The 17,189-nt window shown below is 33.8% G+C and overlaps 3 protein-coding genes across 4 annotated transcripts; 2 read left to right on the forward strand and 1 right to left on the reverse strand.

Annotated features, from left to right (window-relative positions):
• The first annotated feature begins 1,439 nt into the window (after window positions 1-1,439).
• On the forward strand, window positions 1,440-5,899 carry LOC125214726 (TATA-box-binding protein 2). 2 transcript variants are annotated; one of them, XM_048115861.2, is made up of 10 exons: window positions 1,440-1,661; window positions 1,914-2,043; window positions 2,819-2,906; window positions 3,431-3,502; window positions 3,963-4,013; window positions 4,249-4,293; window positions 4,406-4,498; window positions 5,167-5,268; window positions 5,367-5,485; window positions 5,570-5,899. In XM_048115861.2, the coding sequence occupies exons 2-9, from the start codon at window positions 1,964-1,966 to the stop codon at window positions 5,439-5,441; spliced, it is 606 nt and encodes a 201-aa protein (XP_047971818.1). In that variant the 5' UTR covers window positions 1,440-1,661; window positions 1,914-1,963; the 3' UTR covers window positions 5,442-5,485; window positions 5,570-5,899. The 2 variants fall into 2 exon arrangements, with proteins under 2 accessions (XP_047971818.1, XP_047971817.1); XM_048115860.2 differs by having other exon boundaries at window positions 1,441-1,661; window positions 5,367-5,445.
• A 1,705-nt stretch (window positions 5,900-7,604) lies between these two features.
• LOC125216158 (pyruvate kinase, cytosolic isozyme-like) lies at window positions 7,605-9,881 on the forward strand. Its single transcript, XM_048117794.2, has 3 exons — window positions 7,605-7,872; window positions 8,148-8,609; window positions 8,862-9,881. The coding sequence occupies exons 1-3, from the start codon at window positions 7,645-7,647 to the stop codon at window positions 9,672-9,674; spliced, it is 1,503 nt and encodes a 500-aa protein (XP_047973751.1). The 5' UTR covers window positions 7,605-7,644; the 3' UTR covers window positions 9,675-9,881.
• On the reverse strand, window positions 9,866-11,092 carry LOC125216159 (E3 ubiquitin-protein ligase SIRP1-like). Its single transcript, XM_048117795.1, has 2 exons — window positions 10,960-11,092; window positions 9,866-10,886 (listed from the first exon to the last, which is right to left on the reverse strand). Exon 2 carries the CDS (start codon window positions 10,881-10,883, stop codon window positions 10,023-10,025), a length of 861 nt encoding a protein of 286 aa, XP_047973752.1. The 5' UTR covers window positions 10,884-10,886; window positions 10,960-11,092; the 3' UTR covers window positions 9,866-10,022.
• Between the last annotated feature and the right edge of the window lie 6,097 nt (window positions 11,093-17,189).

Genomic DNA, 17,189 nt, shown 5'->3' on the forward strand with positions numbered 1-17,189 from the left:
TATCGAAGAGGAATGCTCATTGAAAGAAAAAGTAAGAAGAGCAACAATTGGCAAAATGCGATACTCGTAGAATTGGTTTCTGTTGGATAGATGTATACAAGTGGGGGAAATCAAATTGCACTTTGGATTACGTTATATATTTATGTATATACTATATTTGGAGAGCGGTAGGGTGACATTAGTCTTAAAGTGATAATTTGACAAAAGCGTAACATGCAATCTACGATACATAGACATACAAATGGTTCTTAGCAATCCGCGATACAAAATTAGAGCACTATGGTGACACTATAATTAAAATAACAATCTAGGTAATTAATATGCTATACATAGGCAATCAATCTGTGATACATAGGCAAACAACTCGGCATATGATTCCAAGCAATCTGCGATACGAAAACAGAGATAATCAAGCAATCTGCCGTACATAAGCAAGCAAGCCTGCCACATGACATGCTAAGATTGAATTTGCTCCTAAATCTAAGGATACTCAGTAGTATTACGTTGTCATTTTAAATATGGTTTGCCATTTTAATACAAAGCTATGCTATATAGCTGAAGAATGATGTTTCCTCTATGTGTGTATTTATTTACAGTATAACAATGATCTATCCTTGCGTATGATGTTACCTCCTCTTGGTATGTAATATGATGTGTTACTTGTTTTTATTCTTGCTATTGTTTTGCATTGAGTTTATTTCTTCTATTATGAGCAGTAAAAGTAATACGGAGTAGTACATTTTAATTCAATACAAGGTGCGGAAATTTCTATCAAGTTTTGACAATAAAAACATTGAAATGACTCATATTATGTCCGAACAAGTAGTAATAAAAATTTCTCAATAACATTATAAGTATCAATATCTAGTAGTACTAGTACTTAATTCATGGCTAACAGTACGAAAACACGTTAACTGATTCAAATTTTCAAAGCATTGAAATTCGATTTGGATATACTATATGAAAAAGAATAGGAAAGATCATTAAACTGATTCAAAGAAACCATATATTCGTTGATTGAGTCCATCAGTCTAATGTATAGCTATCTTAATTAACTATGGTTCATATAATTTGAATTAGTGCCCGACATAATTAATTTTAAATAATTACCACCAACCTTTTAATTTTAAATGCCACGACCAATTTTAGGGGAAATTATCTTTAACTCTGAGGTTAAATTCATAGACTTTTTGTCGACATATTTCCAAGATTTTGCTACAATACTTTTTTGTAATAGCAAACCACAACTTTTGCAGCTATTGGGCCTAGATTAAAAATTTCGTGAGGTTTGGAAGTGGGCCTTTTAGTGGGAAAAATGGATGGGCCATTGGGCCTTATATATTTGATATACCGAAATTATCCAAAAGCGGGAGGGTAGTTTAGGGATAGTATAAATAGAGGAGGTGATATCAGCCCTCGCCTCCCATCCATAAGCTGCAGCCCTCCCCTCTTTTCCCCACAGACATCGCCAAATCCCATTCGCTTCTCTCCTCTCTCTCTATAAATCTCTTCTATTGCATATATATACCTAAGATCATATAAAAGACTCTTCCTTTCGAATTCTTACCGCTCTAATTCCAAATCATTTCTTGTTTTCTCTCATCATCTGCTCTTCAACGACTGTATATAAACCCTAGATCATTCAATTTCACATCTTCAAGGTCCGATCTCTCATCCCAATTCACCTGAGATCTCCTCTCGGATCTCTCATTCTGCTATTCACTTTTCGTTGTTGGGATTGACGGACCTGTCTACGTGTTTTCTGATCAACACTGAGATGGGGTTTTTTTTTTTTTTCAAAAACTAAACACAAATCGACAATTTTTGCAGTATCAGCTCAATATGATTCAAAATTTTCAAATTTGACGGCTGTGTTGTGTTGAAATGTTTTTTTCTTTCATTTTTCACCTCAGTATTGTGGAAGTTGGTGGATCCTGGGCAATATTTGGATTGAGCTGATTTGATGGCAGATCCTCAAGGTATGGAAGGGAGCCAGCCAGTTGATCTCTCTAAGCATCCCTCGGGAATTGTTCCAACTCTCCAGTAAGACCTTAAATCTAATTTTGCAAAAAAAAAAATTAAAAAAATCTTATCTTTCACGGTCTGCCGCCCTTGTTACCTGCTGTTTCATCAAGTGCCCAGAGATTACGTGCATAATGGGTTTTAATTGCAAAGTCCGAAGCTCTGACAATGATGTTTTCTTACCGTTACCATTTAATTCTTGAGCCTAGCTACTGACAGATTGTAATTATGGATGCTTGTTGAAGCATTTGGGGTTTGTTTAGTCAATCAGAGTGTTAGATGTTGGAGCGCAGTGCATAACTAACTATTCAGTCAAATTATTTGGTGGTATATGTAATCCAAAAGGTCAGATTTCAGTTTATGCTGAACCTAGTACTTCCCAATCTCCAGTTTAATACATGGTAACAAGTTCGTTCGGTAAAGTCATTCTATGTTTTACTAGTTATGGTAAAAAATAGTAGTGCTTAAATTTAGGTAAAAACTCAAAGACAGGGTAAGGTAGATGGAGATTCTAGAGTGTTTTAGTACCTCAAATCATGGAGGTAGCCTGGAAGTTGTTACCTTTCACATCTGACATGTAATTTGCCTGCTTTTAATCTGCCTATGATTTAAATTGGGCATATGAAATAGAATGTGTTTTGTTTTACTTTTTTAAGCCATTGTGCTTGAGTGAGGGCTGTCTAGGAACATTATAACAGGAGCTGTCTATGTTGCAGTTTTAAGTTTATTAAGTTTATTTCATACTACATCTTAATACTCACACATTGAATTGAATTCCTGCTTCATTTGTCAACAGGAATATTGTCTCTACTGTCAATTTGGACTGCAAATTAGATCTTAAAGCTATAGCATTGCAGGCTCGTAATGCAGAATACAATCCCAAGGTATGATATGCACCTCAATATCTAATAGTCTTGTTTATGTTATGTTCAACCCTTAAATAAACTTTGGAACAGTCTATTCTGGTTACTGTAGAAGTCATCTGATGTAACTTCAGATAACAAATTATTATTCTGTGAGATTGACAAGTAAACCTATTATTGCAACCTAGTACTGCACCTTTTTTTTTTTGGACTTGGCCTTCTTTTTGCAGAACTATCTATAGAATATGTGGATGGCTTTTGACACTTTTTTTGCTGGTATAGATCAATTAATCTTTTTTTAGTTTTTTTTTCTCTTATTTGTTTAATATTTTTGTTCTGTTTTATCTTTCTCCAAACCCTCAACCTTTGATGTAGGCATGTAGCTGTAGCTGTACTTATAATGGATTACAAAATCTGGGAACTTGGAGAAAGTTAATTTTCTATTGGTTTTGTCTGTCATTATGTCTTTTAATTTGTTGTTTATTTATTTCTCGGGGGTTCTGTTAATTTGCATCTAGTTGATACTAACTTTGTGATGCTTCCAGCGTTTTGCTGCTGTGATTATGAGGATTCGAGAACCAAAAACAACAGCATTGATATTTGCATCCGGAAAGATGGTAAGTATTGAACTCCTGTGAAACCTTTTCAATTGTGCCTGGTGAAAAGTTTGTGTTAAATATTGTGGTACTCCCTCCGTCCGCCATTAAATGTCTCATTTTTCCTTTTTCGCCTGTCCGCCAATAACATTTCACTTTTATCATATTTGGTAAGTGGACCCTACATTCCACTAACTCATTCCACTCACATTTTATTATAAAACCAATACATAAAAGTATGCCCCACATTCCACCAACTTTTCTACTCACTTTACTTTATAAAGTCAAATAATTTCTTAAAAACTCATACTGGTCAAATATGAGACATTTAATGGCGGATGGAGGGAGTATCATTTTCCCAAAATGAGTGCTTAAAAGAAGCGCCTCGCTTATGGTGGGACGGAGGGAGTACTTGTTTTTAGCCCTACCAGATGTTTCTATTTTCTATATATATGCTAATTTTCTCCCTTAATCTCTTCAGGTGTGTACAGGAGCCAAGAGTGAAGAGCAATCCAGATTGGCTGCCCGAAAGGTTGTGACATGAATATGTTTTTTTTTTTCCAAATTTTGACTGAGGAGTTTCTTGTAAAAAAGTATCAGGGGCCTTTTGATGCAAGAAAAAAAGCTTAAGGCCCTTCCATAATAAGTTATTTCAGTCTGCAACCTGGAATTATTATTTAAAAGTATCATGGGAATTCATTTATCTTATGTTCACACGATCATCTTTTCTTCCTCTCACTTTACATTGATCCTAAACATTTCTTCAGTATGCTAGAATTATTCAGAAGCTTGGCTTCCCTGCAAAATTCAAGGTACTATTCTCTATTCTCATAGGCAATTGATGCTAACAACATCGTATCGTATTGGTTTCACTCTTCAGAATGGAGTTTTGTATTTCATTTTTCTTCTTTTCCTCTCTCATAGGATTTCAAGATTCAGAACATAGTTGGCTCCTGTGATGTAAAATTTCCCATTCGACTTGAAGGGCTGGCCTATGCTCACGGAGCCTTTTCCAGTGTGAGTGATTTATTTGCCTATGTATTATCTTGCATATAATTTAGTCCAGTAAACCCAGTTGCATTTGGGTCTCCTCTGATTGGGCATTTGTCTTGCCTACAAAGTCCAGTGATAGTTTATATTATATGAACTGGACCAAACGAAATCTTTGGACCTCACTTGCTTGTGTTGAAACTGCCACCTTCAGTGAAATTCTTCTTTATGTTACCTACATGTTACAAGGACCTAAAATATGCAGATTGCTTTAATTTGATAAAGATTATGCGACTTACAAGTGCCTCATTTGGTTGTACTGGCTGTGACCTTTCGTGAAATTCTGCTTTATGTTACTTACAAGAACATTTAAAAAATATGCAGCAGAACACTTGTTTGTTTTCTTGATTGGATTTGATTTTGTATGCATTCTTGAATAAGAGTTATTAGAATCATAGGTTTTTCTGCCTTGCTGTATCATTATGTTGGGTAAGATCTAGTTATCTTTTCCGATTCATTAAATTGTTGTTTTCGGGGAAAAGATGCCTTATTAACTGGATTCTCAAAATTCACTCTGTTGTTTAGATGTATGATGGTTTTAGTTGATGTAGTCACGCAGACACCAAATTCTTAAGTTGACTTTGTTGAAGTACCCTCAAGCTGTTTTTGTATCTTTCATTCTTTTGTTGGTTCAGTACGAGCCAGAACTGTTCCCTGGATTAATCTATCGAATGAAACAACCCAAGATCGTGCTACTTATCTTCGTTTCTGGGAAGATTGTCCTTACTGGAGCTAAGGTAGCTATTCGTGACTTGCCATCCTCAAGTCGATATTTTTGTACTCCGCTAGCTATTGTATGATGATATGATAAAACTTTTTTTATAACTTTTTCCAGGTTAGAGATGAGACCTACACTGCCTTTGAGAATATATACCCTGTTCTCACCGAATTCCGGAAAGTTCAGCAATGATATGGTGATGATAGTGTTGTGTACTTCAATTTTTATTATGAGTGGTATTTTTGTTTATTTTGCTTCATCACCTCTATGAATCGATTTAACTCATTTATATGTGCCTAATGAGAGTCTCTTGTATTCAGATTCTTGATGAAGTTGGATGTCTGATTCTAAAGGAGGGAAAGAAGAGGTCAAGTTCAGTGCTGGTTTGGGATTGAAGTGTAAATATGATTAGGGGATTAGACTGGCTGGCTGGTTGGGTAATACTGTTCCTGGTAGGGGAATGAAGCAAGGCCTTTTTTGAACTGTCAGTGCTCCACATATTCAATGTGTATTCAGAGAGGAAAAAAAAAAGATAAATAAACTGTAGCGAGTTTCTTATCATTTGCGTTTCTCTGTACCTCCCATCAAATCATATACGGTTATTGTATTTTTTTTTCTATGTAAGATTGTTGAACCATTATGTCTGCTCATCATTGCTCTTTCAGTACAAATGAATGAGTTTCTACATTAATTTAAGCACATCTCTCTAATGTAGTGATATAGGTAAAACCATTCCTTTAATGCATGACTAGAGAACATAAATTTAGTTCACTATTGATTTAGTTCACTGTACGAAGGAGTGAACCAAAATGCTATTATAGTGAACTAAATCTTTGACGGAGTGAATATTTCACTATAAAGGTGTTTTGGTTCACCCAAGTTTTTAAATTCATATTGTGAATTAAGGCGTCCATATAATAAACTAGATCGTTTGATCTAATGGCTGAAATTTATTTTTTAGTTATACACTTAATATAGTTATACTTTGACAATCCCTATGCAATGTTATATATGAACTATATAGTATATATATAGGGGGTCGTGATATGATTCAAACTTTATGTATTATATAAATTCCAAAATTTTCAACACAATGTCAGCACAAAGTAAAATTTCAACATTTTGATGTTAACACAATATAAATACGGTGTCAATCGTTGATATTGTGTTGATATTTTCTATTAATGTTATTTTGTCATTTGTTGACATTTTCTAACGGTTCAGAACATATTTTGAAGTTTGTATAATATATAAAGTTTGCATTTGATTATATTTAGGGGTGCGTTAAATTTTAACGCAGCAACTTAGTTCAATTAAAATTGATTGTGAGCTGTCAGATTTATTGCATATCTATAATGATTGTATTGTTTAGACTTTAGATATGTTGATTGTACAAATTCTACGAGTAAAGGCCAAAATTGGTCTTGAATATAAATTCATTTTATTATTTTGGTCATAAACTTTATCTTTTAAATTTTTTGATCCTGTACATTTCAAATAAGATCAAAATTGGTCCTCCGTTAACAATTCCGTTAATACTTAACGGTCAACAATTTTAATCACAATTTTGACCAACTTAAGCAATTTTTAATGGGATTACCAACTATTAATCATAATCTTAAAGGTGGAAAATTGAGATATTTATTTTCTAAAATAGAAAATTGACATCTTGAATGAGACAAACTAAAAAGGAAATGTAGACATTTCGAGTGGGACGGAGGGAGTACTCCACTTGAGATACTTAATCATGTACTCCTCCCGTCGCTCCGTAACTGAGTCGTATTCCTTTTTGGGTTGTTCTATTGTAGCTGAGTCATTTCCTTTTGTAGCAAAAAAATCATTTACTTTCTCTTCATCTCTTTACATTTTTCTTTTCTACTTTATTCTCCTTTTACTAACTCATCTTTTTACTTTATTCTCTTTTTTCTTAACTCATTTAAAATAATAAATAAAAAAAAAACTTGTAAAAGAGGGACGGAGGGAGTATTAAAAATTTCAACAAACATTGAAAACTCAGTTGAATATACTCCCTACTCTCTTCCCATTGCCACCGTTTCCCTTCCTGCGGCGAGCATGCGCATGCACGAAGGTCCGGCTCTTATTTGAAATATTGATTTACACTAAAAAGTATCATGATTAATTCACAATATTAGCGATGGAGATACATAAATACTAAGTCAAGTCATATAATTGGAATGTAATAAAAGTAAGTAACGGCCATGCAAAGTTTACTAGTTTAATGGCAATTTTAGTAGCCTCTTGTCTTGAATTGATTGGGCGGAGGATTTTGGTTGGTTACAATTCAGATCTCAAACCTTCTTAATGAATCCACAAATTCAGTTTGCTCTCACATTCACAATCACATTCACATTCACACACACACAGTGATCTCAATATGGCCGAGATCAACAACATCAGTCGCCCCAAGACCAAGATCGTCTGCACGCTCGGACCGGCCTCCCGCTCCGTGCCCATGGCCGAGAAGCTACTGCGCGCCGGGATGAACGTCGCCAGATTCAATTTCTCTCACGGCTCGCATGAATACCATCAGGAGACTCTCGAAAACCTCCGCCAGGCCATGAACAACACCGGCATCCTCTCTGCTGTCATGCTCGACACCAAGGTTTTCCTCTTCCCCACTCCAATGTTGCAATTCAGCTCTCGATTACATCTCGATCACAACTCTTCAATTCTAATTACTAAATTAAGGATTTGCGATCCAACTAGATTAGAAGAATTCTCATGTTCAAATTCAAATCAAAAACTGCATTTCATTTCATGCTGTGACCTAAATAAAGCAGATGATCCTAATTATGCAAATACTACAAGCATATGGAATAATTCTCATGTTCAAATTCAAATGATTTCATGCTGTTTGGTTCTTTAACATTTTTGCAGGGTCCAGAAATTCGAACTGGCTTCCTGAAAGACGGCACGCCTGTTCAGCTTAAGCAGGGCCAAGAGATCACAGTTTCCACCGACTATGACATTAAGGGTGATGAGAAGATGATTAGCATGAGCTACAAGAAGTTGGCTGAAGATGTTAATCCAGGGAGTGTCATACTCTGTGCTGATGGCACCATCACTTTTACTGTTCTGTCTTGTGACAAAGCGAAAGGTTTGGTACAATGCCGCTGTGAGAACACCGCAATGCTTGGTGAGAGAAAGAATGTCAATCTTCCTGGAGTCATTGTGGACCTCCCAACTTTGACAGACAAGGACAAGGAGGATATAATGAAATGGGGAGTTCCTAATAAAATTGACATGATTGCTCTTTCTTTTGTTCGCAAAGGTTCTGACTTGATCGAGGTTCGTAAGTTGCTGGGTGAACATGCCAAAAGCATCCTTCTCATGTCCAAGGTCAGTGCACTACTTTTATGCCTATTTGATTTACAAACAAATTGTGCATTGCTCTGTTCTTCATTTCTTTAAGATTTGGGCTACTATGGCTTCTTGGTAAAACTATGACTGTGTTAAAATTATCGACGAGTTTTGAATGTTTGAAACTAATTTTCATGCTAATTATTGGCGTTCTATACTAGGCTAATGTTGAATCGATTTTGTTAGTTATGAATGATATGTTCTCACATTATATTGAGTGTTTTCTATTAGGTTGAAAATCAAGAAGGGGTGGCAAATTTCGATGAAATTCTTGCCAATACAGATGCTTTCATGGTTGCAAGAGGTGATCTAGGAATGGAAATTCCTATTGAGAAGATATTTTTGGCCCAGAAAGTCATGATTTACAAGTGCAACATCTACGGAAAACCTGTGGTCACAGCTACACAGATGTTGGAGTCCATGATCAAGTCCCCAAGGCCAACTCGAGCAGAAGCCACTGACGTTGCCAATGCTGTTCTTGACGGAACAGACTGTGTAATGCTCAGTGGCGAAACAGCTGCAGGAGCTTATCCAGAACTCGCAGTTGCTACCATGGCAAAGATTTGTTTAGAAGCTGAGAGTACAATTGACTATGCTGATGCATTCAAGCGCATCATGGTAAATGCACCGGTCCCCATGAGCCCATTGGAGAGTCTTGCATCATCAGCTGTTCGGACAGCTAACTCAGCGAAAGCTGCTCTCATTTTGGTCCTAACTAGAGGAGGAAGTACTGCTAAGCTGGTTGCTAAATACAGGCCAAGCATGCCGATATTGTCCGTGGTGGTTCCTGAAATAAAGACAGATACCTTCGATTGGTCATGCAGTGATGAATCTCCGGCTAGGCACAGCCTTATATTCAGGGGTCTGGTTCCGATTCTCTGTGCAGGATCTGCAAAGGCTTCTCACGAAGAGTCCACGGAGGAAGCACTGGAATTTTCTCTTGAGCATGCTAAAACAAAAGGTCTCTGCAAGGCCGGGGATGCTGTCGTGGCTCTTCACCGAATTGGAACAGCGTCTATCATCAAAATTGTCACGGTGAAGTGATTCTGAGATGACATGGGTTATTACCGGCGAACAAAGCATCAAACTTTCTTATATGTTTTGATTTTTTTAAAATTCTTTTTTTGTGTTGTTCACCACCTTTGACAGGGTGTTATTTTGAGTTTGCACCCTGTAAATAAATGTGATTTGGCACATTTCAAACTCCGATATAAGAAATTTGTTAAGAGATGAAATAAATGTAAATAATGCTGTTGTCATATCACCAAATACCCAATGCAGATGAAGTTGAGAGTTGGCTGAAACAGAAACAGCCTAAGTAGTAATTGATCTATCCTATAATCGAACAATACGAGTGTATACGTATATTATGTATGATGACAAGCAAAATACTCAGTTGTCATGATCCTCAGTTGCAGATGGAGGTGCTGGTGCATCGTGCGATTGAACCAAAGCGGTGAAAGGCCAGAAAAGCGGAACAGAGAATCGTCTCCCATTGTCACTTATCCTATTATCTGGAGTGCTATTATGAGTGACAAGCTTAGAGTCATCAGCTGGTAGCTGATACCTACAGACGGGGCAAGAGCTATGCAGGTCAAGCCAGGGCCCGATACACATTTCATGGAACTTATGTTTACAAGGCATCTCCTTAAGGTGAGCCCCCTCGTCACAGTCGTCCAAACAAACAGCACACTGCATCGGCTCGTGGATGGTGACAGAGGGGAGGGCGTCGACCACCTCTTTCTGCGCAGGCAGAGTGCCATACCGGTTGGGATCATTCTCGGACAAGTGCTGCAGCAGCAAGTCAAGACCCGGGCCAATGAAATAGTCGCCGAGAGAGGCAAAGGGGGGACGGTCCCCCTGAAGCACGATGGTGTGGTTCAAGGGGTTGATCAAGATGACACGCTGTGCTTGTGCTTCCCTCTCCTGATTATGATGATCAGCCAGCATTCCAGCTCGGATGCTTTGGAGGAACTGCAGAAAGGCGGCTGAGGTCCTCGACCTCCGCCTGGTCGTGAGCTGAGCATCATCCTCAGCCTCCGTCTCCGTCTCCATCAAGGGACGGGGGCGGATGGGGGTTGCCATCATGCCGAGCAAGATAGGGGCCCAGAGGGAGAGGGTGCGGTCGTTGGATTCGGAGATTTCCTCTTCGAGGAAGCCGCTGCCACAAACAGGGCATTTCATGGCTTCACTATCCGTGATGGGATTGACTGTTTGAGAGCACATGTGACACCAGTACCTCGATTGCTCCATCACCTGCCATAAACATAACAAACTTACACAAGTTTTGATTTTGACATGAAATGGATTTAGTTAGCTTTGCCTTTACCAAGATTGAGGATGGTAGTTGGAAAAGAGTTGTCGGACAAGTCACTGACGAAGGCAGCCAGAGACAGTCGCAATCTTTTCCAATTGATGATTTGGAATGAATAAGACGGTGATGAATGGATGATGATGGTGGTGATGTGATTATTCATTTTTTCTTTCAAGAAAAAGGAAGTAATAAATTTATCTAATCCCAATTAACACTGGATGGCGCTCCATAAACTTCCAACTTGCAAACCGCGTTCTATCATCCAATCCATTTTCACCAACAAAAACACTCAACTCTCATTCATCAATCCTTCCCTTAACTTTAATGGTTATCTTTCATTATTCACTCAATGGACCTCAAATTTCAACCATTTTTAGACAAATGAAGTGTAAAACACACTCAATTCCTAGAGATTATTATTAGGATTAAATTAGAAAAATCATGTTTTATAGCAAGTGTACGGAAAAGTTGCAAAATGCCCCTACGTGTTAATTTCAAATTATATTTTTATTTCTAACCAGAAATTTTATCACGGGATCCAAAATTAAACTTTAAAAAAATTACATAAATTAAATTATAAGTTTTAAAATGTAAAGTTAAATGCAATCACATCATACGTCTTCTATTCTTCATCTTCTGAAATTGCTGCATAATAGTTTTATTTGTAACTTTAACAAATACATCCTTTTCCATATAAGGAACTAAGCAATCATTCAACTAATGAAAAATCAACGGAAGAAAGTTTCTTGAAATAACGATCCATATACCTACAAAAAATAGTCAACACTGATTAAGTTTGCAAAATATAAATCATACGCAAAAAAGGATAAAGTTTATCTTATGCTTTACAACTAAAAGAATAAAGAGTAAACAAAATATACAATATGTTCAAATCTAAAATGTTGCTGTCACAAATCAAATAGTGTAAAACTATTAATACATACACATCAAATTAAAAATAGGGGTTAAAGAATTCCAACACAGAACCGCCGTAGCCATTGAATTACATAAGCTATCTTCTTTCTTCCCATTTGAATTTTATGTGTACCAATTTAGAGCTTGAATATGATTATTTAGGTCTCAATTTATATAACTATTGCAGCCAAACAAAAAACAACACATGTAGAAAAATCAATTTAATTATATTTGAGTTTTAAAATATACCTACTTTTATATAACTAGATTTCAGATTACATTGAAAAAGGAGTAGAATGGCGGCAGAAGGAGAAAACTAATTAAGAGGAAACGATTTATAGAGTACTCCCTCAGTCCGCCATTAGGAGTTTCATTTATGGGCGGCACGAGTTTTAAGAAATGTTAAGAAAAGTGGATGGAAAAAAGTTAGTGGAATAAGAGTCTCACTTGTATATATTAGTTTTAAATGAAATGTGAGTGGAATGAGTTAGTGGAAGGTGAGACCTTATTACCAGGTAAAAGTGAACCGGGACTCCTATTCGCAGACGGACTAAAATAGAATAATGAGACTCCTATTCGTGGACGGATGGAGGATAATTTTGCTGAAATCTATCTTTAATATTATATATATTATAAATTATAATTAATGTAAAATTATTAAAATACCCCTAGGTTTTTAAAAAAATTAGTGGGGGGACCATGAGCTCCCTGGCCCCACCCTCCCTCCGCCCTTGTTTCTAATCATCTTATCTAAGAGTTGTCAACTGAGCTAGCGCCGGACTTATGACTTATCCGACCACATAGGGTCTTTTTGCATCCTAACTAGGGAAGTCAGTGTATCCCGTAACCCGTGGGCTGGCCCGAATAGCCCGTCAAATTTATAGTGTTAGGGTTGAACTTTTATAAACCGAAAGAAATCACAATCCGACTAGCCCGCATCCGATTAACCCGCAACCCGTTAGGGCCAGACCCGAAAACCTTATAGGCTGGCTCGAAAACCCGATAAAATTTTTATTATTCCAATTTTTACTCCTAATTCGACACTTCATTGATTGATTTTAGAATGATAGATAACTAAAAATGTAACTTTCAATTTTATATTAAATATATAAATTATATATTAAAATTTTATTAATATAATAATTGTAAATAAACTAAAAACTTTAAATTCACTAAAAAATTGTTTAAATTTCTAAAATATGCATTAAAATTTTACAAAATATCTCAAACATTGGTATTTGATCATGTTTATGATTGAGTTTAAGCATATATCTCAAATTTATCATTATTAAATATTTTACATTTTATGAATATAACTAATTTTCATCATTATTTATGGGATTGATCGCATGTTAATTTTATCGGTAGCAACCCGATTAACCCGTTGGGCCAGCCCGAAACCCGAGCTTTTAGGGTTAGGGTTGAACTTTTATAACCCAAAAGAAATCACAACCCGACTAGCCCGCACCCGATTGACCCGCAAACCTGAATAGGATTGGCCCGAAACCCGGTGGGCCGACCCGATTGACATCCCTAATCCTAACTAAAACTAGTATCTATTTCTGTTCGATGCACGGATCAATTAATTTTACGAAAACTAATTTAATATATCACTTTATAATCACTTGAATTTGAAAACTAAAAAAAAATTAAACTAGCGAAACTTAACATCTACAAAATATTTACAATAGGCATATATATAGACTACATATGTATTTATTCTAAAAAGTTTTCATCCTAATTTTTTCTATTTGAACATATTCCGTACAATAAAAATACTAAAATAAGAAGACAATGAAATACTACTATGTTGATAAAAATATTTTTTCTCAATTCAATAGTTTAGGAATTCAGATCATCACGAGAATAAATAGAGAATCTTTATTGATCATTTGTTTCGAAAAATAAATAAAAGTTGTGGATTAAGTTGATTTAAGATGGTTTTCTCAACTTCATATACAATTATACATCCGCAAGTTACAATTTGTATATTTAATACTCCTATCAATTTTTTAATAAATAGATGTATGAATATAGCAATAATTAAGTATTAAAATACAATTATAATATAGTAAAATTAAACACAACTAATAACTATAATATCAATATAGAGTATATAAGTAAAATGTTAAAACCAATTATGTAATTAATATTATAATATTTAAAATTACATTAAAACAACAAAAGTACATATATTGATTAAAACGTTGTTGGATATAAAAATAACAATTTTATTTAAATAATACATAGTAAAATTCAATGTCTAACACCATCAATATGAAATTATTAATATACAATTTATAATGTTCAAAATATAGAAGCCATTGTCATAGAAAAAATATAATAAATATAATCTACCTTCATATTTTATCAATTTCAAAGATCTAATTTATTAAAATAAACAATAAATTCATCACGTTAAATCGTTAATCTAAGTCATCACATAAATCCATAAGAATTTGCTATATCATATATGTCTCGTAAAAAAATAATCATGTAAACTCTTCACCTATATAATTGGGTCAACTAATTAAAAAATGTATTGCTAACAAACAATTTATTAGATATAGTAACTCATTAATATTAAAACATTACCCTCTGACTTCTCTTTGTAGTCTAATACCCCTCTACCATATCATTTTCCCAACATCTTTTATCCGCCTCCTTAGCTCGGGTGCACTTCTTCATCACCAATTATCATCTGTTGCATTTTTCTCGTCTTGCACCGGCGCAATCTATTCCATAAGCCAGTTTTTCACCATCTACATGTAATAATTTAATACAAAAATCAACTACATACCGTATATTACAACTTTTACCATTTCGTTGACTTAGGTGCTCTTTTTGCATGAAATCTATGGAAGTGACGAAGTTTGAGATGAATATGCAATGCATTTAACTACAAAATATTATAGATGACTAGTTTCTATGATATATTTTGTTTGTAAAAAATTATTATAGCTAAGACAAAAAAAAAATAAAAACAAAACTAACAAAAAATAAAACAAACTAACATTAAAAAAAAGGTTAAATATGGACTTATATCACATAAACATAACATGATCCTCAATCTTAATTTCCTCCCCACTCTCCTAATTGATGATTATACATGTACGCGAAAAGAATGTGATATTTTATACTCTACGTCTTCTTTGCTTTCGTTTGCCATTTCGTTGACTTTGAGTGTTCTCTTTGCATGTCATCTGTGAAAGCGACGAAGTTCGAGATGAATATGCAATGCATTAACTTCAAAATATTATAGATAGTCAGTTTCTATAATTTATTATATTCGGAAAAAAATAATTTACTATGATAATATAAATTTTATGCTTGAAAGTTGAAACGTTTACAATTATGTAAAAACGTTCATAATGATTAAATAAAATTAACTATTATTAATGAATATGTAGTGTCACCAATCAATCATAATATTAAATGTACATAAATATCATTACGAATAGTATAACAACCTTTCATTTTTTATAATAATTATGACATATTTTATAAATATTAAAATTTATACTCACTAGTATATATCTACTTCCGTGCGATGCACGGTTCAATTAATTTTACCGAAACTAATTTAATATGTCACTTTATCATCACTCGAATTTGAAAACTAAAAAAAAAAAGCTAAACTTGCGAAACTTAACATCTACAAAATATTTACAATAGGCATATATATAGACTACATATGTATTTGTTCTAAAGTTTTCATCCTATTTTTTTCTCTTCTAGAATTCTCTATTTTTTTCTTATATATTCTATTTATTTCTAAATATTTCTATTATAAATTATCTTCAAATTTTAATTTAAAAAATCAGGCTTATTATTTATTTGAACACATTATGAATAATAAAAAATACTAAAATAAGAAGACGATGAAACACTACTCACTTGATAAAATATTTTTTATCAATTCAATAAGTTAGAGGAATTCATATCATCACGAGAATAAATAGGGAATCTTTAATGATAATTTTTTCAAGAAAATAAATAAAAGTTGTGGATTAAATAGGTTTAAGATGGTTTTCTCAGTTTCATATCAATCTAGAGTAATATAAGTAAAATGTTAAAACCTACAATTAGTATAATATTTAAAATTATATAAAAACAACAAAAGCACATATATTGATTAAAACATTTTTGGATATAAAAAGAATAATATTATTTAAATAATACATAGTAAAATTATGTCTAACACCATCAATATGAAATTATTAATATACAATTTATAATGTTCAAAATATGGAAGCCATTGTCATAGAAAAATATAATAAATATAATCTACCTTCATATTTTTTTATCAATTTCAAAGATCTAATTTATTAAATTAAACAATAAATTCATCACATTAATCCAAGTCATCACATAAATCCATAAGAATTTATTATATCATATATGTCTCATAAAAAAAATAATCATGTAAACTCTTCACCTATATAATTAGGTTAACTAATTAAAAAAATGTATTGCTAACAAACTATTTATTAAGTATAGTAACTCATTCATATTAAAACATTACCCTCCGACTTCTCTTTGTACTCCAATACCTCTCTACCTTATCATTTTCCCAACATCTTTTATCCGCCTCCATCTAGCTCGGGTGCCCTTCTTCATCACCAATTATCATCTCCTGCACTTCTCTCGTCCTGCAGCGGCGCAATCTATTCCATAAGCCAGATTTTCACCATCTACATGTAATAATTTAAAACAAAAATCAACTACATACCCTATATTACAACTTTTTACCATTTCATTGATTTAGGTGCTCTTTTTGCATAAAAAAATCTGTGGAAGTGACGAAGTTTGAGATGAATATGCAATGCATTAACTACAAAATATTATAGATGGCCAGTTTCTATAATACTATATTCTATTTGTGAAACATTATTATAGCTAAGACAAAAAAAAAAGAAAAAAAAAAAAAAAAAAAAAAAAAAAAAACCTAACATAAAATAAAATAAACTAAAATTAAGAAAAACATGTACGCGAAAACAATGTGATATTTTATACTCTACGTCTTCTTTGCTTTCGTTTGCCATTTCGTTCACTTTGAATGTTCTCTTTGCATGAAATCTGTGAAAGCGACGAAGTTCGCGATGAATATGCAATGCATTAACTTCAAAATATTATAGATAGTTAGTTTCTATGATTTATTATATCGGAAAAAATAAATTACAATGATAATATAAATTTTATGCTTGAAAGTTGAAACATTTACAATTATGTAAAAATGTACATAACGATTAAATAAAATTAAATATTATTAATGAATGTGTAGTGTCATCAATCAATCATAATACTAAATGTACATAAATATCATTATG

The sequence above is a fragment of the Salvia hispanica genome, chromosome 3 (genome assembly GCF_029641045.1).
Source record: "Salvia hispanica isolate PSC_SH4W2 chromosome 3, Shi_PSC_v1, whole genome shotgun sequence".
NCBI lineage: Eukaryota > Viridiplantae > Streptophyta > Magnoliopsida > Lamiales > Lamiaceae > Salvia > Salvia hispanica.

What these genes read in the sequence shown, in the direction of transcription:
- LOC125214726 (XM_048115861.2), top strand. Translation starts at nt 1,964, where the DNA reads ATGGCAGATCCTCAAGGTATGGAAGGGAGCCAGCCAGTTGATCTCTCT. An exon ending in TATTTGCATCCGGAAAGATG is followed by an intron (nt 3,503 to 3,962) that starts GTAAGTATTGAA and finishes TAATCTCTTCAG; the next exon opens with GTGTGTACAGGAGCCAAGAG. An exon ending in CTCACGGAGCCTTTTCCAGT is followed by an intron (nt 4,499 to 5,166) that starts GTGAGTGATTTA and finishes TTGTTGGTTCAG; the next exon opens with TACGAGCCAGAACTGTTCCC.
- LOC125216158 (XM_048117794.2), top strand. Translation starts at nt 7,645, where the DNA reads ATGGCCGAGATCAACAACATCAGTCGCCCCAAGACCAAGATCGTCTGC. An exon ending in CTGTCATGCTCGACACCAAG is followed by an intron (nt 7,873 to 8,147) that starts GTTTTCCTCTTC and finishes ACATTTTTGCAG; the next exon opens with GGTCCAGAAATTCGAACTGG. An exon ending in GCATCCTTCTCATGTCCAAG is followed by an intron (nt 8,610 to 8,861) that starts GTCAGTGCACTA and finishes GTTTTCTATTAG; the next exon opens with GTTGAAAATCAAGAAGGGGT.
- LOC125216159 (XM_048117795.1), bottom strand. Translation starts at nt 10,883, where the DNA reads ATGGAGCAATCGAGGTACTGGTGTCACATGTGCTCTCAAACAGTCAAT.